Raw genomic sequence first — 22,512 nt, forward strand, 5'->3', positions numbered from 1 at the left:
GAGAAGGTAGAAGACCTGTCTCCCTTGGGCAACCCGTCGGCCTGGGATAGTACCTGGTGAACGAGCCACTATCCGCTGTTGTTGCAGGATCCAGTGTTCCAGACTGTGGAAAATGAAGATGTCAAAGGGGGGAATGATAGGAACTGAAGGAGTTAAATTGAGTTCTGTCTATGTTGCATTCTCTTGTTTAAAACCTTATCTGTTCTTCGAGGAGATGTCTCAGACATCTCCCTTGTGAACCAAGGTCAAATACCTCTGCTTTTTCGCCTAAGTGACTTTCTTTGTAGAAAACAAGTTGTGAAATCATTTGTACTGCGCATGTCTTTAAATGTTTAAATTCTTTACTATAAAAGACGGAAGCCTAACTGATAAGCCAGAGGCGTCTTGGCAGGCATCCCGAGTGGTATTATACAGCCCGTGTCTGTGTTATCCTTCTCGACGGAGCAATTGATTAGAGACATATGGTGCTTCACACCTAAGAACATCGGTCCTTCAGATGAAAGAGTAATCTGAGGGATCCCGACAACACATATCTCCAGCAAGTAAGGCCTAGTCTACACATATCTCCAGCAAGTCATGCCTAGTCTACACATATCTCCAGCAAGTCAGGCCTAGTCTATACATATCTCCAGCAAGTCATGCCTAGTCTACACATATCTCCAGCAAGTCAGGCCTAGTCTATACATATCTCCAGCAAGTCATGCCTAGTCTACACATATCACCAGCAAGTCAGGCCTAGTCTACACATATCTCCAGCAAGTCATGCCTGGTCTACACATATCTCCAGCAAGTCATGCCTAGTCTACACATATCACCAGCAAGTCATGCCTAGTCTACACATATCACCAGCAAGTCAGGCCTAGTCTACACATATCTCCAGCGAGTCATGCCTAGTCTAAACATATCTCCAGCAAGTCAGGCCTAGTCTACACATATCTCCAGCAAGTCATGCCTAGTCTACACATATCTCCAGCAAGTCATGCCTAGTCTATACATATCTCCACCAAGTCAGGCCTAGTCTACACATATCTCCAGCAAGTCAGGCCTAGCCTACACATATCTCCAGCAAGTCAGGCCTAGCCTACACATATCTCCAGCAAGTCAGGCCTAGTCTACACATATCTCCAGCAAGTCAGGCCTAGCCTACACATATCTCCAGCAAGTCAGGCCTAGTCTATACATATCTCCAGGAAGTCATGCCTAGTCTACACATATCTCCAGCAAGTCATGCCTAGTCTACACATATCTCCAGCAAGTCATGCCTAGTCTATACATATCTCCACCAAGTCAGGCCTAGTCTACACATATCTCCAGCAAGTCAGGCCTAGCCTACACATATCTCCAGCAAGTCAGGCCTAGCCTACACATATCTCCAGCAAGTCAGGCCTAGTCTACACATATCTCCAGCAAGTCATGCCTAGTCTATACATATCTCCACCAAGTCAGGCCTAGTCTACACATATCTCCAGCAAGTCATGCCTAGTCTACACATATCTCCAGCAAGTCATGCCTAGTCTATACATATCTCCACCAAGTCAGGCCTAGTCTACACATATCTCCAGCAAGTCAGGCCTAGTCTACACATATCTCCAGCAAGTCAGGCCTAGTCTACACATATCTCCAGCAAGTCAGGTCTAGTCTATACATATCTCCAGCAAGTCATGCCTAGTCTACACATGTCTCCAGCAAGTCAGGCCTAGTCTACACATATCTCCAGGGAGTCATGCCTAGTCTACACATATCTCCAGCGAGTCATGCCAAGTCTACACATATCTCCAGCAAGTCAGGCCTAGTCTACACATATCTCCAGCAAGTCAGGCCTGGTCTACACATATCTCCAGCAAGTCAGGCCTAGTCTACACATATCTCCAGCAAGTCAGGCCTAGTCTACACATATCTCCTGGGAGTCATGCCTAGTCTACACATATCTCCAGCGAGTCATGCCTAGTCTACACATATCTCCAGCGAGTCAGGCCTAGTCTACACATATCTCCAGCGAGTCATGCCTAGTCTACACATATCTCCAGCGAGTCATGCCTAGTCTACACATATCTCCAGCAAGTCAGGCCTAGTCTATACATATTTCCAGCAAGTCAGGCCTAGTCTACACATATCTCCAGCAAGTCAGGCCTAGTCTACACATATCTCCAGCGAGTCAGGCCTAGTCTGTACATATCTCCAGCGAGTCATGCCTAGTCTACACATATCTCCAGCGAGTCATGCCTAGTCTACACATCTCCAGCGAGTCATGCCTAGTTTACACATATCTCCAGCAAGTCAGGCCTAGTCTATACATATCTCCAGCGAGTCAGGCCTAGTCTATACATATCTCCAGCGAGTCATGCCTAGTCTACACATCTCCAGCAAGTCATGCCTAGTCTACACATATCTCCAGCAAGTCATGCCTAGTCTACACATATCTCCAGCGAGTCAGGCCTAGCCTATACATATCTCCAGCAAGTCATGCCTAGTCTACACATATCTCCAGCAAGTCAGGCCTAGTCTATACATATCTCCAGCGAGTCATGCCTAGTCTATACATATCTCCAGCAAGTCAGGCCTAGTCTATACATATCTCCAGCGAGTCATGCCTAGTCTACACATATCTCCAGCAAGTCAGGCCTAGTCTATACATATCTCCAGCGAGTCATGCCTAGTCTATACATATCTCCAGCGAGTCAGGCCTAGTCTACACATATCTCCAGCGAGTCAGGCCTAGTCTACACATATCTCCAGCGAGTCAGGCCTAGTCTACACATATCTCCAGCGAGTCATGCCTAGTCTATACATATCTCCAGCAAGTCAGGCCTAGTCTATACATATCTACAGCGAGTCAGGCCTGGTCTATACATATCTCCAGCGAGTCATGCCTGGTCTATACATATCTCCAGGAAATCAGGCCTAGTCTACACATATCTCCAGGAAGTCAGGCCTAGTCTTATTTACCCACCAAGTCCTGTGAATAGCAGACACATTCGTCTACCCAGAGGAGGTGAAGTCATGCCTCAGCCCCGTGACAGACATCCACATAGGAGACGTGACGTGTGCAGCTTAGCTGCCGAGGATCAGAAGAAAAAGAAAAGCGCTCGGTGGGTGAAACCGGCGCAGGATGATTTACTCTCAGTACAAGTAAGAACCCGGACTTGTGATCTTACAGGAACGGCTCAGCTGCCGGAAACATCAAGGCTGACGTGGTGGTGGATTAGAGAAGAAGTGGATGGTGAACGCCACCAGCGTCTATATGTCCTGAAGCCACGTTCTGGAGCCACACACAACCTTCAGGGCATCCTCACAGTGAGCCGTCACAGCTCCACCGCTCTGCCCAGGAAATCTTATTTGTAAAATTCTAGAACTCCTAGAAAATAACAATAAACTGACAACTGGGCGTTACCAGCAAAGGGCGAGGCCCTACACTGGACAATATCATTCAGGAGCGACGATGGCTGCTCTGTGCGCACAGGACCTGTGATGAGGTCACAGGAGGGGAGGAGTCAGGGGTCACATAATCAGGGGCCTCAGTGTGTGCAGGACTCTGCTGTGCTGGTTGTCATGGTGCTGGATGACGGGAAGTTTCTGTGTGGGGTCAGGAGGGGTTTACAGGGTGGATGTAGCAGAGGCGTGTGTGTACGAGGTGTACGGAGGGGAGCCGTGTGTGTACAAGGTGTACGGAGCGGAGCCGTGTGTGTACGAGGTGTACGGAGCGGAGCCGTGTGTGTACGAGGTGTACGGAGCGGAGCCCTGTGTGTACGAGGTGTACGGAGCGGAGCCGTGTGTGTACGAGGTGTACGGAGCGGAGCCATGTGTGTACGAGGTGTACGGAGCGGAGCCATGTGTGTACGAGGTGTACGGAGCGGAGCCGTGTGTGTACGAGGTGTACGGAGCGGAGCCATGTGTGTACGAGGTGTACGGAGCGGAGCCGTGTGTGTACGAGGTGTACGGAGCGGAGCCATGTGTGTACGAGGTGTACGGAGCGGAGCCATGTGTGTACAAGGTGTACGGAGCGGAGCCGTGTGTGTACAAGGTGTACGGAGCGGAGCCGTGTGTGTACGAGGTGTACGGAGCGGAGCCGTGTGTGTACGAGGTGTACGGAGCGGAGCCGTGTGTGTACGAGGTGTACGGAGCGGAGCCGTGTGTGTACGAGGTGTACGGAGCGGAGCCGTGTGTGTACGAGGTGTACGGAGAGGAGCCATGTGTGTACAAGGTGTACGGAGCGGAGCCGTGTGTGTACAAGGTGTACGGAGCCGAGCCGTGTGTGTACGAGGTGTACGGAGCGGAGCCCTGTGTGTACGAGGTGTACGGAGCGGAGCCGTGTGTGTACGAGGTGTACGGAGCGGAGCCATGTGTGTACGAGGTGTACGGAGCGGAGCCGTGTGTGTACGAGGTGTGCGGAGCGGAGCCGTGTGTGTACGAGGTGTACGGAGCGGAGCCTTGTGTGTACGAGGTGTACGGAGCGGAGCCGTGTATACGAGGTGTGCGGAGCGGAGCCGTGTGTGTACGAGGTGTACGGAGCGGAGCCATGTGTGTACGAGGTGTACGGAGCGGAGCCGTGTGTACGAGGTGTACGGAGCGGAGCCGTGTGTGTATGAGGTGTACGGAGCGGAGCCATGTGTGTACGAGGTGTACGGAGCGGAGCCATGTGTGTACGAGGTGTACGGAGCGGAGCCGTGTGTGTACGAGGTGTACGGAGCGGAGCCGTGTGTGTACGAGGTGTACGGAGCGGAGCCGTGTGTGTACGAGGTGTACGGAGCGGAGCCGCGTGTGTACGAGATGTACAGAGCGGAGCCGTGTGTACGAGGTGTACAGAGCAGAGCCGTGTGTGTACGAGGTGTACGGAGCGGAGCCGCGTGTGTATGAGGTGTACGGAGCGGAGCCGTGTGTGTACGAGGTGTACGGAGCGGAGCAGTGTGTGTACGAGGTGTACGGAGCGGAGCCGTGTGTGTACGAGATGTACGGAGCGGAGCCGTGTGTGTGCGAGGTGTACAGAGCAGAGCCGTGTGTGTACGAGGTGTACGGAGCGGAGCCCTGTGTGTACGAGGTGTACGGAGCAGAGCCGTGTGTGTACGAGGTGTACGGAGCGGAGCCGCGTGTGTACGAGATGTACAGAGCGGAGCCGTGTGTACGAGGTGTACAGAGCAGAGCCGTGTGTGTACGAGGTGTACGGAGCGGAGCCGCGTGTGTACGAGGTGTACGGAGCGGAGCCGTGTGTGTACGAGGTGTACGGAGCGGAGCCGTGTGTGTGCGAGGTGTACAGAGCAGAGCCGTGTGTGTACGAGGTGTACGGAGCGGAGCCGTGTGTGTACGAGGTGTACGGAGCGGAGCCGTGTGTGTACGAGATGTACGGAGCGGAGCCGTGTGTGTACGAGGTGTACGGAGCGGAGCCCTGTGTGTGCGAGGTGTACTGAGCAGAGCCGTGTGTGTACGAGGTGTACGGAGCGGAGCCGCGTGTGTACGAGATGTACAGAGCGGAGCCGTGTGTACGAGGTGTGCAGAGCAGAGCCGTGTGTGTACGAGGTGTACGGAGCGGAGCCGCGTGTGTACGAGGTGTACGGAGCGGAGCCGTGTGTGTACGAGGTGTACGGAGCGGAGCCATGTGTGTGCGAGGTGTACAGAGCAGAGCCGTGTGTGTACGAGGTGTACGGAGCGGAGCCGCGTTTGTACGAGGTGTACGGAGCGGAGCCGTGTGTGTACGAGGTGTACGGAGCGGAGCAGCGTGTGTACGAGGTGTACGGAGCGGAGCCGTGTGTGTACGAGGTGTACGGAGCGGAGCCGCGTGTGTACGAGGTGTACGGAGCGGAGCCGTGTGTGTGCGAGGTGTACGGAGCGGAGCCGTGTGTACGAGGTGTACGGAGCGGAGCCGTGTGTGTACGAGGTTTACGGAGCGGAGCCGCGTGTGTACGAGGTGTACGGAGCGGAGCCGTGTGTACGAGGTGTACGGAGCGGAGCCGTGTGTGTACGAGGTTTACGGAGCGGAGCCGCGTGTGTACGAGGTGTACGGAGCGGAGCCGTGTGTGTACGAGGTGTACGGAGCGGAGCCGCGTGTGTACGAGGTGTACGGAGCGGAGCCGTGTGTGTGCGAGGTGTACGGAGCGGAGCCGTGTGTACGAGGTGTACGGAGCGGAGCCGTGTGTATGAGGTGTACGGAGCAGAGCCGTGTGTGTACGAGGTGTACGGAGCGGAGCCGCGTGTGTACGAGGTGTACGGAGCGGAGCCGTGTGTGTACGAGGTGTACGGAGCGGAGCCGCGTGTGTACGAGGTGTACGGAGCGGAGCCGTGTGTGTGCGAGGTGTACGGAGCGGAGCCGTGTGTACGAGGTGTACGGAGCGGAGCCGTGTGTACGAGGTGTACGGAGCGGAGCCGTGTGTGTACGAGGTGTACGGAGCGGAGCCGTGTGTGTGCGAGGTGTACGGAGCGGAGCCGCGTGTGTACGAGGTGTACGGAGCGGAGCCGTGTGTGTATGAGGTGTACGGAGCGGAGCCGCGTGTGTACGAGGTGTACGGAGCGGAGCCGCGTGTGTACGGAGCGGAGCCGCGTGTGTACGAGGTGTACGGAGCGGAGCCGCGCGTGTACGAGGTGTACGGAGCGGAGCCGTGTGTGTACGAGGTGTACGGAGCGGAGCCGCGTGTGTACGAGGTGTACGGAGCGGAGCCATGTGTACGAGGTGTACGGAGCGGAGCCGTGTGTGTACGAGGTGTACGGAGCGGAGCCATGTGTGTGCGAGGTGTACGGAGCGGAGCCGTGTGTGTACGAGGTGTACGGAGCGGAGCCGCGTGTGTACGAGGTGTACGGAGCGGAGCCGTGTGTACAAGGTGTACGGAGCGGAGCCGCGTGTGTACGAGGTGTACGGAGCGGAGCCATGTGTGTATGAGGTGTACGGAGCGGAGCCACGTGTGTACGAGGTGTACGGAGCGGAGCCGCGTGTGTACGAGGTGTACGGAGCGGAGCCAAGTGTGTATGAGGTGTACGGAGCAGAGCCGCGTGTGTACGAGGTGTACGGAGCGGAGCCGCGTGTGTACGAGGTGTACGGAGCGGAGCCGCGTGTGTACGAGGTGTACGGAGCGGAGCCGTGTGTGTACGAGGTGTACGGAGCGGAGCCGCGTGTGTACGAGGTGTACGGAGCGGAGCAGTGTGTGTACGAGGTGTACGGAGCGGAGCCGTGTGTGTACGAGGTGTACGGAGCGGAGCCGTGTGTGTACGAGGTGTACGGAGCGGAGCCGCGTGTGTACGAGATGTACAGAGCGGAGCCGTGTGTACGAGGTGTGCAGAGCAGAGCCGTGTGTGTACGAGGTGTACGGAGCGGAGCCGCGTGTGTACGAGGTGTACGGAGCGGAGCCGTGTGTGTACGAGGTGTACGGAGCGGAGCCATGTGTGTGCGAGGTGTACGGAGCAGAGCCGTGTGTGTACGAGGTGTACGGAGCGGAGCCGCGTTTGTACGAGGTGTACGGAGCGGAGCCGTGTGTGTACGAGGTGTACGGAGCGGAGCAGCGTGTGTACGAGGTGTACGGAGCGGAGCCGTGTGTGTACGAGGTGTACGGAGCGGAGCCGCGTGTGTACGAGGTGTACGGAGCGGAGCCGCGTGTGTGCGAGGTGTACGGAGCGGAGCCGTGTGTACGAGGTGTACGGAGCGGAGCCGTGTGTGTACGAGGTTTACGGAGCGGAGCCGCGTGTGTACGAGGTGTACGGAGCGGAGCCGTGTGTGTACGAGGTGTACGGAGCGGAGCCGCGTGTGTACGAGGTGTACGGAGCGGAGCCGTGTGTGTGCGAGGTGTACGGAGCGGAGCCGTGTGTACGAGGTGTACGGAGCGGAGCCGTGTGTATGAGGTGTACGGAGCAGAGCCGTGTGTGTACGAGGTGTACGGAGCGGAGCCGCGTGTGTACGAGGTGTACGGAGCGGAGCCGTGTGTGTACGAGGTGTACGGAGCGGAGCCGCGTGTGTACGAGGTGTACGGAGCGGAGCCGTGTGTGTGCGAGGTGTACGGAGCGGAGCCGTGTGTACGAGGTGTACGGAGCGGAGCCGTGTGTACGAGGTGTACGGAGCGGAGCCGTGTGTGTACGAGGTGTACGGAGCGGAGCCGTGTGTGTGCGAGGTGTACGGAGCGGAGCCGCGTGTGTACGAGGTGTACGGAGCGGAGCCGTGTGTGTATGAGGTGTACGGAGCGGAGCCGCGTGTGTACGAGGTGTACGGAGCGGAGCCGCGTGTGTACGGAGCGGAGCCGCGTGTGTACGAGGTGTACGGAGCGGAGCCGCGCGTGTACGAGGTGTACGGAGCGGAGCCGTGTGTGTACGAGGTGTACGGAGCGGAGCCGCGTGTGTACGAGGTGTACGGAGCGGAGCCATGTGTACGAGGTGTACGGAGCGGAGCCGTGTGTGTACGAGGTGTACGGAGCGGAGCCATGTGTGTGCGAGGTGTACGGAGCGGAGCCGTGTGTGTACGAGGTGTACGGAGCGGAGCCGCGTGTGTACGAGGTGTACGGAGCGGAGCCGTGTGTACAAGGTGTACGGAGCGGAGCCGCGTGTGTACGAGGTGTACGGAGCGGAGCCATGTGTGTATGAGGTGTACGGAGCGGAGCCACGTGTGTACGAGGTGTACGGAGCGGAGCCGCGTGTGTACGAGGTGTACGGAGCGGAGCCGAGTGTGTATGAGGTGTACGGAGCAGAGCCGCGTGTGTACGAGGTGTACGGAGCGGAGCCGCGTGTGTACGAGGTGTACGGAGCGGAGCCGCGTGTGTACGAGGTGTACGGAGCGGAGCCGTGTGTGTACGAGGTGTACGGAGCGGAGCCGCGTGTGTACGAGGTGTACGGAGCGGAGCCGTGTGTACGAGGTGTACGGAGCGGAGCCGTGTGTGTACGAGGTGTACGGAGCGGAGCCATGTGTGTGCGAGGTGTACAGAGCAGAGCCGTGTGTGTACGAGGTGTACGGAGCGGAGCCGCGTGTGTACGAGGTGTACGGAGCGGAGCCGTGTGTACAAGGTGTCCGGAGCGGAGCCGCGTGTGTACGAGGTGTACGGAGCGGAGCCACGTGTGTACGAGGTGTACGGAGCGGAGTCGCGTGTGTACGAGGTGTACGGAGCGGAGCCGTGTGTAAGAGGTGTACGGAGCGGAGCCGCGTGTGTACGAGGTGTACGGAGCGGAGCCACGTGTGTACGAGGTGTACGGAGCGGAGCCGCGTGTGTACGAGGTGTACTGAGCGGAGCCGCGTGTGTACGAGGTGTACGGAGAGGAGCAGCGTGTGTACGAGGTGTACGGAGCGGAGCCGCGTGTGTACGAGGTGTACGGAGCGGAGCCGCGTGTGTACGAGGTGTACGGAGCGGAGCCGTGTGTGTGCGAGGTGTACGGAGCGGAGCCGTGTGTACGAGGTTTTACGGAGCGGAGCCGCGTGTGTACGAGGTGTACGGAGCGGAGCCGCGTGTGTACGAGGTGTACGAAGCGGAGCCGTGTGTGTACGAGGTGTACGGAGCGGAGCCGCGTGTACGAGGTGTACGGAGCGGAGCCGTGTGTAAGAGGTGTACGGAGCGGAGCCGTGTGTGTACGAGGTGTACGGAGCGGAGCCGCGTGTGTACGAGGTGTACGGAGCGGAGCCGTGTGTGTACGAGGTGTACGGAGCGGAGCCGCGTGTGTACGAGGTGTACGGAGCGGAGCCGTGTGTGTGCGAGGTGTACGGAGCGGAGCCGTGTGTACGAGGTGTACGGAGCGGAGCCGCGTGTGTACGAGGTGTACGGAGCGGAGCCGTGTGTGTGCAAGGTGTACGGAGCGGAGCCGTGTGTACGAGGTGTACGGAGCGGAGCCGTGTGTATGAGGTGTACGGAGCGGAGCCGCGTGTGTACGAGGTGTACGGAGCGGAGCCGCGTGTGTACGAGGTGTACGGAGCGGAGCCGTGTGTGTACGAGGTGTACGGAGCGGAGCCGCGTGTGTACGAGGTGTACGGAGCGGAGCCGTGTGTGTGCGAGGTGTACGGAGCGGAGCCGTGTGTACGAGGTGTACGGAGCGGAGCCGTGTGTATGAGGTGTACGGAGCGGAGCCGTGTGTGTACGAGGTGTACGGAGCGGAGCTGCGTGTGTACGAGGTGTACGGAGCGGAGCCGTGTGTGTACGAGGTGTACGGAGCGGAGCCGCGTGTGTACGAGGTGTACGGAGCGGAGCCGTGTGTGTGCGAGGTGTACGGAGCGGAGCCGTGTGTACGAGGTGTACGGAGCGGAGCCGTGTGTATGAGGTGTACGGAGCGGAGCCGTGTGTGTACGAGGTGTACGGAGCGGAGCCGTGTGTGTACGAGGTGTACGGAGCGGAGCCGTGTGTGTACGAGTTGTACGGAGCGGAGCCGCGTGTGTACGAGGTGTACGGAGCGGAGCCGCGCGTATACGAGGTGTACGGAGCGGAGCCGCGTGTGTACGAGGTGTACGGAGCGGAGCCGCGCGAGTACGAGGTGTACGGAGCGGAGCCGTGTGTGTACGAGGCGTACGGAGCGGAGCCCTGTGTGTACGAGGCGTACGGAGCGGAGACGTGTGTGTACGAGGTGTACGGAGCGGAACCCTGTGTGTACGAGGTGTACGGAGCGGAGCCGTGTGTGTACAGGGTGTACGGAGCGGAGCCGTGTGTGTACGAGGTGTACGGAGCGGAGCCGTGTGTGTACGGGGTGTACGGAGCAGAGCCGTGTGTGTACGAGGTGTACGGAGCGGAGCCGCGTGTGTACGAGGTGTACGGAGCGGAGCCGTGTGTGTGCAAGGTGTACGGAGCGGAGCCGTGTGTACGAGGTGTACGGAGCGGAGCCGTGTGTATGAGGTGTACGGAGCGGAGCCGCGTGTGTACGAGGTGTACGGAGCGGAGCCGCGTGTGTACGAGGTGTACGGAGCGGAGCCGTGTGTGTACGAGGTGTACGGAGCGGAGCCGCGTGTGTACGAGGTGTACGGAGCGGAGCCGTGTGTGTGCGAGGTGTACGGAGCGGAGCCGTGTGTACGAGGTGTACGGAGCGGAGCCGTGTGTATGAGGTGTACGGAGCGGAGCCGTGTGTGTACGAGGTGTACGGAGCGGAGCTGCGTGTGTACGAGGTGTACGGAGCGGAGCCGTGTGTGTACGAGGTGTACGGAGCGGAGCCGCGTGTGTACGAGGTGTACGGAGCGGAGCCGTGTGTGTGCGAGGTGTACGGAGCGGAGCCGTGTGTACGAGGTGTACGGAGCGGAGCCGTGTGTATGAGGTGTACGGAGCGGAGCCGTGTGTGTACGAGGTGTACGGAGCGGAGCCGTGTGTGTACGAGGTGTACGGAGCGGAGCCGTGTGTGTACGAGTTGTACGGAGCGGAGCCGCGTGTGTACGAGGTGTACGGAGCGGAGCCGCGCGTATACGAGGTGTACGGAGCGGAGCCGCGTGTGTACGAGGTGTACGGAGCGGAGCCGCGCGAGTACGAGGTGTACGGAGCGGAGCCGTGTGTGTACGAGGCGTACGGAGCGGAGCCCTGTGTGTACGAGGCGTACGGAGCGGAGACGTGTGTGTACGAGGTGTACGGAGCGGAACCCTGTGTGTACGAGGTGTACGGAGCGGAGCCGTGTGTGTACAGGGTGTACGGAGCGGAGCCGTGTGTGTACGAGGTGTACGGAGCGGAGCCGTGTGTGTACGGGGTGTACGGAGCAGAGCCGTGTGTGTACGAGGTGTACGGAGCCGAGCCGTGTGTGTACGAGGTGTACGGAGCCGAGCCCTGTGTGTACGAGGTGTACGGAGCGGAGCCGCGTGTGTACGAGGTGTACGGAGCGGAGCCGCGTGTGTACGAGGTGTACGGAGCGGAGCCGCGTGTGTAAGAGGTGTACGGAGCGGAGCCGCGTGTGTACGAGGTGTACGGAGCGGAGCCGCGTGTGTACGAGGTGTACGGAGCGGAGCCGCGTGTGTACGAGGTGTACGGAGCGGAGCCGCGTGTGTACGGAGCGGAGCCGCGTGTGTACGAGGTGTACGGAGCGGAGCCGCATGTGCACGAGGTGTACGGAGCGGAGCCGCGTGTGCACAAGGTGTACGGTGCGGAGCCGTGTGTGCACGAGGTGTACGGAGCGGAGCCGCGTGTGTACGAGGTGTACGGAGCGGAGCCGCGTGTGTACGAGGTGTACGGAGCGGAGCCGCGTGTGTACGAGGTGTACGGAGCGGAGCCTTGTGTGTACGAGGTGTACGGGGCGGGGCCGTGTGTGTACGAGGTGTACGGAGCGGAGCCGTGTGTGTACGAGGTGTACGGAGCGGAGCCGTGTGTGTACGAGGTGTATGGAGCGGAGCCGTGTGTGTACGGAGCAGAGCCGTGTGTGTACGAGGTGTACGGAGCGGAGCCGTGTGTGTACAGGGTGTACGGAGCGGAGCCGTGTGTGTACGAGGTGTACGGAGCGGAGCCGTGTGTGTACGAGGTGTACGGAGCGGAGCCGTGTGTGTACGAGGTGTACGGAGCGGAACCCTGTGTGTACGAGGTGTACGGAGCGGAGCCGTGTGTGTACGGGGTGTACGGAGCGGAGCCACGTGTGTACGAGGTGTACGGAGCGGAGCCGCGTGTGTACGAGGTGTACGGAGCGGAGCCGCGTGTGTACGAGGTGTACTGAGCGGAGCCGCGTGTGTACGAGGTGTACTGAGCGGAGCCGCGTGTGTACGAGGTGTACGGAGAGGAGCAGCGTGTGTACGAGGTGTACGGAGCGGAGCCGTGTGTGTACGAGGTGTACGGAGGGGAGCCGTGTGTGTACAAGGTGTACGGAGCGGAGCCGTGTGTGTACGAGGTGTACGGAGCGGAGCCATGTGTGTACGAGGTGTACGGAGCGGAGCCCTGTGTGTACGAGGTGTACGGAGCGGAGCCTTGTGTGTACGAGGTGTACGGAGCGGAGCCATGTGTGTACGAGGTGTACGGAGCGGAGCCATGTGTGTACGAGGTGTACGGAGCGGAGCCGTGTGTGTACGAGGTGTACGGAGCGGAGCCATGTGTGTACGAGGTGTACGGAGCGGAGCCGTGTGTGTACGAGGTGTACGGAGCGGAGCCATGTGTGTACGAGGTGTACGGAGCGGAGCCATGTGTGTACAAGGTGTACGGAGCGGAGCCGTGTGTGTACAAGGTGTACGGAGCGGAGCCGTGTGTGTACGAGGTGTACGGAGCGGAGCCGTGTGTGTACGAGGTGTACGGAGCGGAGCCGTGTGTGTACGAGGTGTACGGAGCGGAGCCGTGTGTGTACGAGGTGTACGGAGCGGAGCCGTGTGTGTACGAGGTGTACGGAGAGGAGCCATGTGTGTACAAGGTGTACGGAGCGGAGCCGTGTGTGTACAAGGTGTACGGAGCCGAGCCGTGTGTGTACGAGGTGTACGGAGCGGAGCCCTGTGTGTACGAGGTGTACGGAGCGGAGCCGTGTGTGTACGAGGTGTACGGAGCGGAGCCATGTGTGTACGAGGTGTACGGAGCGGAGCCGTGTGTGTACGAGGTGTGCGGAGCGGAGCCGTGTGTGTACGAGGTGTACGGAGCGGAGCCTTGTGTGTACGAGGTGTACGGAGCGGAGCCGTGTATACGAGGTGTGCGGAGCGGAGCCGTGTGTGTACGAGGTGTACGGAGCGGAGCCATGTGTGTACGAGGTGTACGGAGCGGAGCCGTGTGTACGAGGTGTACGGAGCGGAGCCGTGTGTGTATGAGGTGTACGGAGCGGAGCCATGTGTGTACGAGGTGTACGGAGCGGAGCCGTGTGTGTACGAGGTGTACGGAGCGGAGCCGTGTGTGTACGAGGTGTACGGAGCGGAGCCGTGTGTGTACGAGGTGTACGGAGCGGAGCCGTGTGTGTACGAGGTGTACGGAGCGGAGCCGCGTGTGTACGAGATGTACAGAGCGGAGCCGTGTGTACGAGGTGTACAGAGCAGAGCCGTGTGTGTACGAGGTGTACGGAGCGGAGCCGCGTGTGTATGAGGTGTACGGAGCGGAGCCGTGTGTGTACGAGGTGTACGGAGCGGAGCCGTGTGTGTACGAGGTGTACGGAGCGGAGCCGTGTGTGTACGAGATGTACGGAGCGGAGCCGTGTGTGTGCGAGGTGTACAGAGCAGAGCCGTGTGTGTACGAGGTGTACGGAGCGGAGCCCTGTGTGTACGAGGTGTACGGAGCAGAGCCGTGTGTGTACGAGGTGTACGGAGCGGAGCCGCGTGTGTACGAGATGTACAGAGCGGAGCCGTGTGTACGAGGTGTACAGAGCAGAGCCGTGTGTGTACGAGGTGTACGGAGCGGAGCCGCGTGTGTACGAGGTGTACGGAGCGGAGCCGTGTGTGTACGAGGTGTACGGAGCGGAGCCGTGTGTGTGCGAGGTGTACAGAGCAGAGCCGTGTGTGTACGAGGTGTACGGAGCGGAGCCGTGTGTGTACGAGGTGTACGGAGCGGAGCCGTGTGTGTACGAGATGTACGGAGCGGAGCCGTGTGTGTACGAGGTGTACGGAGCGGAGCCCTGTGTGTGCGAGGTGTACTGAGCAGAGCCGTGTGTGTACGAGGTGTACGGAGCGGAGCCGCGTGTGTACGAGATGTACAGAGCGGAGCCGTGTGTACGAGGTGTGCAGAGCAGAGCCGTGTGTGTACGAGGTATACGGAGCGGAGCCGCGTGTGTACGAGGTGTACGGAGCGGAGCCGTGTGTGTACGAGGTGTACGGAGCGGAGCCATGTGTGTGCGAGGTGTACAGAGCAGAGCCGTGTGTGTACGAGGTGTACGGAGCGGAGCCGCGTTTGTACGAGGTGTACGGAGCGGAGCCGTGTGTGTACGAGGTGTACGGAGCGGAGCAGCGTGTGTACGAGGTGTACGGAGCGGAGCCGTGTGTGTACGAGGTGTACGGAGCGGAGCCGCGTGTGTACGAGGTGTACGGAGCGGAGCCGTGTGTGTGCGAGGTGTACGGAGCGGAGCCGTGTGTACGAGGTGTACGGAGCGGAGCCGTGTGTGTACGAGGTTTACGGAGCGGAGCCGCATGTGTACGAGGTGTACGGAGCGGAGCCGTGTGTGTACGAGGTGTACGGAGCGGAGCCGCGTGTGTACGAGGTGTACGGAGCGGAGCCGTGTGTGTGCGAGGTGTACGGAGCGGAGCCGTGTGTACGAGGTGTACGGAGCGGAGCCGTGTGTATGAGGTGTACGGAGCAGAGCCGTGTGTGTACGAGGTGTACGGAGCGGAGCCGCGTGTGTACGAGGTGTACGGAGCGGAGCCGTGTGTGTACGAGGTGTACGGAGCGGAGCCGCGTGTGTACGAGGTGTACGGAGCGGAGCCGTGTGTGTGCGAGGTGTACGGAGCGGAGCCGTGTGTACGAGGTGTACGGAGCGGAGCCGTGTGTACGAGGTGTACGGAGCGGAGCCGTGTGTGTACGAGGTGTACGGAGCGGAGCCGTGTGTGTGCGAGGTGTACGGAGCGGAGCCGCGTGTGTACGAGGTGTACGGAGCGGAGCCGTGTGTGTATGAGGTGTACGGAGCGGAGCCGCGTGTGTACGAGGTGTACGGAGCGGAGCCGCGTGTGTACGGAGCGGAGCCGCGTGTGTACGAGGTGTACGGAGCGGAGCCGCGCGTGTACGAGGTGTACGGAGCGGAGCCGTGTGTGTACGAGGTGTACGGAGCGGAGCCGCGTGTGTACGAGGTGTACGGAGCGGAGCCATGTGTACGAGGTGTACGGAGCGGAGCCGTGTGTGTACGAGGTGTACGGAGCGGAGCCATGTGTGTGCGAGGTGTACGGAGCGGAGCCGTGTGTGTACGAGGTGTACGGAGCGGAGCCGCGTGTGTACGAGGTGTACGGAGCGGAGCCGTGTGTACAAGGTGTACGGAGCGGAGCCGCGTGTGTACGAGGTGTACGGAGCGGAGCCATGTGTGTATGAGGTGTACGGAGCGGAGCCACGTGTGTACGAGGTGTACGGAGCGGAGCCGCGTGTGTACGAGGTGTACGGAGCGGAGCCGAGTGTGTATGAGGTGTACGGAGCAGAGCCGCGTGTGTACGAGGTGTACGGAGCGGAGCCGCGTGTGTACGAGGTGTACGGAGCGGAGCTGCGTGTGTACGAGGTGTACGGAGCGGAGCCGTGTGTGTACGAGGTGTACGGAGCGGAGCCGCGTGTGTACGAGGTGTACGGAGCGGAGCCGTGTGTGTGCGAGGTGTACGGAGCGGAGCCGTGTGTACGAGGTGTACGGAGCGGAGCCGTGTGTATGAGGTGTACGGAGCAGAGCCGTGTGTGTACGAGGTGTACGGAGCGGAGCCGCGTGTGTACGAGGTGTACGGAGCGGAGCCGTGTGTGTACGAGGTGTACGGAGCGGAGCCGCGTGTGTACGAGGTGTACGGAGCGGAGCCGTGTGTGTGCGAGGTGTACGGAGCGGAGCCGTGTGTACGAGGTGTACGGAGCGGAGCCGTGTGTACGAGGTGTACGGAGCGGAGCCGTGTGTGTACGAGGTGTACGGAGCGGAGCCGTGTGTGTGCGAGGTGTACGGAGCGGAGCCGCGTGTGTACGAGGTGTACGGAGCGGAGCCGTGTGTGTATGAGGTGTACGGAGCGGAGCCGCGTGTGTACGAGGTGTACGGAGCGGAGCCGCGTGTGTACGGAGCGGAGCCGCGTGTGTACGAGGTGTACGGAGCGGAGCCGCGCGTGTACGAGGTGTACGGAGCGGAGCCGTGTGTGTACGAGGTGTACGGAGCGGAGCCGCGTGTGTACGAGGTGTACGGAGCGGAGCCATGTGTACGAGGTGTACGGAGCGGAGCCGTGTGTGTACGAGGTGTACGGAGCGGAGCCATGTGTGTGCGAGGTGTACGGAGCGGAGCCGTGTGTGTACGAGGTGTACGGAGCGGAGCCGCGTGTGTACGAGGTGTACGGAGCGGAGCCGTGTGTACAAGGTGTACGGAGCGGAGCCGCGTGTGTACGAGGTGTACGGAGCGGAGCCATGTGTGTATGAGGTGTACGGAGCGGAGCCACGTGTGTACGAGGTGTACGGAGCGGAGCCGCGTGTGTACGAGGTGTACGGAGCGGAGCCGAGTGTGTATGAGGTGTACGGAGCAGAGCCGCGTGTGTACGAGGTGTACGGAGCGGAGCCGCGTGTGTACGAGGTGTACGGAGCGGAGCTGCGTGTGTACGAGGTGTACGGAGCGGAGCCGTGTGTGTACGAGGTGTACGGAGCGGAGCCGCGTGTGTACGAGGTGTACGGAGCGGAGCCGTGTGTACGAGGTGTACGGAGCGGAGCCGTGTGTGTACGAGGTGTACGGAGCGGAGCCATGTGTGTGCGAGGTGTACAGAGCAGAGCCGTGTGTGTACGAGGTGTACGGAGCGGAGCCGCGTGTGTACGAGGTGTACGGAGCGGAGCCGTGTGTACAAGGTGTCCGGAGCGGAGCCGCGTGTGTACGAGGTGTACGGAGCGGAGCCACGTGTGTACGAGGTGTACGGAGCGGAGTCGCGTGTGTACGAGGTGTACGGAGCGGAGCCGTGTGTAAGAGGTGTACGGAGCGGAGCCGCGTGTGTACGAGGTGTACGGAGCGGAGCCACGTGTGTACGAGGTGTACGGAGCGGAGCCGCGTGTGTACGAGGTGTACTGAGCGGAGCCGCGTGTGTACGAGGTGTACGGAGAGGAGCAGCGTGTGTACGAGGTGTACGGAGCGGAGCCGCGTGTGTACGAGGTTTTACGGAGCGGAGCCGCGTGTGTACGAGGTGTACGGAGCGGAGCCGCGTGTGTACGAGGTGTACGAAGCGGAGCCGTGTGTGTACGAGGTGTACGGAGCGGAGCCGCGTGTACGAGGTGTACGGAGCGGAGCCGTGTGTATGAGGTGTACGGAGCGGAGCCGTGTGTGTACGAGGTGTACGGAGCGGAGCCGCGTGTGTACGAGGTGTACGGAGCGGAGCCGTGTGTGTACGAGGTGTACGGAGCGGAGCCGCGTGTGTACGAGGTGTACGGAGCGGAGCCGTGTGTGTGCGAGGTGTACGGAGCGGAGCCGTGTGTACGAGGTGTACGGAGCGGAGCCGTGTGTGTGCGAGGTGTACGGAGCGGAGCCGTGTGTACGAGGTGTACGGAGCGGAGCCGTGTGTATGAGGTGTACGGAGCGGAGCCGTGTGTGTACGAGGTGTACGGAGCGGAGCTGCGTGTGTACGAGGTGTACGGAGCGGAGCCGTGTGTGTACGAGGTGTACGGAGCGGAGCCGCGTGTGTACGAGGTGTACGGAGCGGAGCCGTGTGTGTGCGAGGTGTACGGAGCGGAGCCGTGTGTACGAGGTGTACGGAGCGGAGCCGTGTGTATGAGGTGTACGGAGCGGAGCCGTGTGTGTACGAGGTGTACGGAGCGGAGCCGTGTGTGTACGAGGTGTACGGAGCGGAGCCGTGTGTGTACGAGTTGTACGGAGCGGAGCCGCGTGTGTACGAGGTGTACGGAGCGGAGCCGCGCGTATACGAGGTGTACGGAGCGGAGCCGCGTGTGTACGAGGTGTACGGAGCGGAGCCGCGCGAGTACGAGGTGTACGGAGCGGAGCCGTGTGTGTACGAGGCGTACGGAGCGGAGCCCTGTGTGTACGAGGCGTACGGAGCGGAGACGTGTGTGTACGAGGTGTACGGAGCGGAACCCTGTGTGTACGAGGTGTACGGAGCGGAGCCGTGTGTGTACAGGGTGTACGGAGCGGAGCCGTGTGTGTACGAGGTGTACGGAGCGGAGCCGTGTGTGTACGGGGTGTACGGAGCAGAGCCGTGTGTGTACGAGGTGTACGGAGCCGAGCCGTGTGTGTACGAGGTGTACGGAGCCGAGCCCTGTGTGTACGAGGTGTACGGAGCGGAGCCGCGTGTGTACGAGGTGTACGGAGCGGAGCCGCGTGTGTACGAGGTGTACGGAGCGGAGCCGCGTGTGTAAGAGGTGTACGGAGCGGAGCCGCGTGTGTACGAGGTGTACGGAGCGGAGCCGCGTGTGTACGAGGTGTACGGAGCGGAGCCGCGTGTGTACGAGGTGTACGGAGCGGAGCCGCGTGTGTACGGAGCGGAGCCGCGTGTGTACGAGGTGTACGGAGCGGAGCCGCATGTGCACGAGGTGTACGGAGCGGAGCCGCGTGTGCACAAGGTGTACGGTGCGGAGCCGTGTGTGCACGAGGTGTACGGAGCGGAGCCGCGTGTGTACGAGGTGTACGGAGCGGAGCCGCGTGTGTACGAGGTGTACGGAGCGGAGCCGCGTGTGTACGAGGTGTACGGAGCGGAGCCTTGTGTGTACGAGGTGTACGGGGCGGGGCCGTGTGTGTACGAGGTGTACGGAGCGGAGCCGTGTGTGTACGAGGTGTACGGAGCGGAGCCGTGTGTGTACGAGGTGTATGGAGCGGAGCCGTGTGTGTACGGAGCAGAGCCGTGTGTGTACGAGGTGTACGGAGCGGAGCCGTGTGTGTACAGGGTGTACGGAGCGGAGCCGTGTGTGTACGAGGTGTACGGAGCGGAGCCGTGTGTGTACGAGGTGTACGGAGCGGAGCCGTGTGTGTACGAGGTGTACGGAGCGGAACCCTGTGTGTACGAGGTGTACGGAGCGGAGCCGTGTGTGTACGGGGTGTACGGAGCGGAGCCACGTGTGTACGAGGTGTACGGAGCGGAGCCGCGTGTGTACGAGGTGTACGGAGCGGAGCCGCGTGTGTACGAGGTGTACGGAGCGGAGCCGCGTGTGCACGAGGTGTACGGAGCGGAGCCGCGTGTGCACGAGGTGTACGGTGCGGAGCCGTGTGTGCACGAGGTGTACGGAGCGGAGCCGCGTGTGTACGAGGTGTACGGAGCGGAGCCGCGTGTGTACGAGGTGTACGGAGCGGAGCCGCGTGTGTACGAGGTGTACGGAGCGGAGCCTTGTGTGTACGAGGTGTACGGGGCGGGGCCGTGTGTGTACGAGGTGTACGGAGCGGAGCCGTGTGTGTACGAGGTGTACGGAGCGGAGCCGTGTGTGTACGAGGTGTATGGAGCGGAGCCGTGTGTGTACGGAGCAGAGCCGTGTGTGTACGAGGTGTACGGAGCGGAGCCGTGTATGTACGAGGTGTACGGAGCGGAGCCGCGTGTGTACAAGGTGTACGGAGCGGAGCTGCGTGTGTACGAGGTGTACGGAGCAGACCCCTCAGTTGCAGACCCCTCAGTGTACGCTGTATACACCTGTATTCCCCCAGCTTCGGTCGCAGACCCCTCAGTGTGCTCTTTATACACCTGTATACCCCCAGCTTCGGTCGCAGATGCCTCTGTATACGCTGTGTTCACCAGTATACCCCCAGCTTTGGTCGCAGACCCCTGTGCACACTGGATACACCAAGCTTCAGTCACAGACCCCGCGTCTCTCACACTGTATACACCTGTATACCCCCAGCTTCAGTCTCAGAACCCTGTGTTTATGCTGTATACACCCGTATATCCCCAGCTTCGATCACAGACCCCTCTCTTTACGCTGTATACACCCGTATACCCCCAGCTTCGGTCACAGACCCCTGTGTTCACTGTATACACCTGTTTATCCCCAGTTTTGGTCGGAGACCCCTGTGTTCGCTGTATTCATCCATATACCCCCAGCTTCAGACGCAGACCCCTATGTATACTGTATTCACCTGTATACCCCCAGCTTCAGTCACAGACCCCGCGTCTCTCACACTGTATACACCTGTATACCCCCAGCTTCAGTCTCAGAACCCTGTGTGCATGCTGTATACACCCGTATACCCCCAGCCTCGGTCGCAGACCCCTGTGTTCACTGTATACACCTTATACCCCCAGATTCGGTCACAGCTCCCAGTGTTCACTATACACCCGTATTTCCCCAGTTTTGGTCGCAGACCCCTCTGTGTATGCTGTATACACCCGTATACCACCAGGTTCAGTCGCAGACCACTCTGTGTACGCTGTACACACCCGTATACCCCCAGCTTCGGTTGCTGACCCCTGTGTATGCTGTATACACCTTATACCCCCAGATTCGGTCACAGCTCCCTGTGTTCACTATACACCCGTATTTGCCCAGTTTTGGTCGCAGACCCCTGTGTACACTGTATACACCCGTATACCACCAGGTTCAGTCGCAAACCCCTGTGTACACTGTATACACCCGTATACCACCAGGTTGAGTCGCAGACCCCTGTGTACGCTGTATACACCTGTATACCCCCAGCTTTGGTCACGGACCCCCCTGTGTACGCTGTATACACCTGTATACGCCCAGCTTTGGTCACGGACCCCCCTTTGTACGCTGTATACACCCGTATACCCCCAGCTTCGGTCATAGACCCCTCTGTATGCTGTATACACCCGTATATCCCCAGCTTCGATAACAGACCCCTGTGTACGCTGTATACACCCGTATACCCCCAGCTTCGGTCATAGACCCCTCTGTATGCTGTATACACCCGTATATCCCCAGCTTCGATAACAGATCCCTGTGTACACTGTATACACCCGTATACCCCCAGGTTCGGTCGCAGTCCCCTGTGTACTCTGTATACACCCGTATACCCCCAACTTTTGTCACAGACCCCTCTGTGTATGCTGTATACACCCGTATACCCCAATCTTCGGTCACAGACCCCTCTGTGTATGCTGTATACACCCGTATACCCCCAGCTTCGGTCACAGACCCCTGTGTACGCTGTATACACCCGTATACCCCCAGCTTTGGTCACAGACCCCTCTGTGTATGCTGTATACACCCGTATACCCCCAGCTTCGGTCACAGACCCCTCTGTGTATGCTGTATACACCCGTATACCCCCAGCTTCGGTCACAGACCCCTCTGTGTATGCTGTATACACCCGTATACCCCCAGCTTCAGTCACAGACCCCTCAGTGGACGCTGTATACACCCGTATACCCACAGCTTCGGTCGCAGACCCCTCTGTGTATGCTGTATACACCCGTATACCCCCAGCTTCGGTAACAGACCCCGCATCTCTCACACTGTAGAACTGACGCCGGACACACACGGTAAAACTGCGGTCGTCGGTCTCTCATCTCTCGCACTTATACTGATAACATAAGATGGAGTCAGACGAACCCTCCTACAAAACGTGAGAACAAAGTCATTACTACAGGACTGTGTGAGAAAGGGATTTATTCTACAAGAAACGCTGGGGCCACAAATGAGAATAACATAATGTCGTTCATCTTCTCTTTCACCATAGATCTTGGCAGTGAGGGCGACTTCCACTTTGCCGTAATGTGGATTTTAGTGGCCATACATAAGTAGTTTACTAGCTTCTGAAAGCTTTCTGGAAGCCGGGAAGGCCTGGTTCCCAGTAAAAGGGTAGAAGGTTCCAGATCAACCGGTCCACCATACATCTGTGCTATCAGACGCTTCACCTTCTCCCAAAGCCCAGAAACCACCATACAAGACCACCAAATATGTCTCATGTCACCAGATATTCCACAGCCCCTAAAACAGTCTCCCGAGATTTTAGAAAAAATGCTGTGAAATTTTTCCGGTGCATAATAGACTCTGTGCAATAGTTTTAAGGAGGTCTCCACAAGGGAAGTCTGGTGACTACCTCATGATAGGGTGTCACAGCTACGATACCATTCATCAATTGACTGTTCAAACCCCAGATCCTCTTCCCACTGTAACATATACT

General features: G+C 59.8%; 1 protein-coding gene across 1 annotated transcript in view; it reads left to right on the forward strand.

Moving 5' to 3' along the window:
* Positions 1–3,000: 3,000 nt before the first annotated feature.
* Positions 3,001–22,512, forward strand: part of LOC141074054 (uncharacterized) — a 41,092-nt gene continuing 21,580 nt past the window's right edge. The window contains exon 1 of the mRNA XM_073561572.1: positions 3,001–3,294. Within this exon, the coding sequence (XP_073417673.1) occupies positions 3,001–3,294 (294 nt within the window). The remainder of the gene's footprint in view (positions 3,295–22,512) is intronic.

The sequence above is a fragment of the Dendrobates tinctorius genome, unplaced genomic scaffold (assembly GCF_039654945.1).
Source record: "Dendrobates tinctorius isolate UK_male_01 unplaced genomic scaffold, ASM3965494v1 ptg000322l, whole genome shotgun sequence".
In the NCBI taxonomy this organism is placed as follows: domain Eukaryota; kingdom Metazoa; phylum Chordata; class Amphibia; order Anura; family Dendrobatidae; genus Dendrobates; species Dendrobates tinctorius.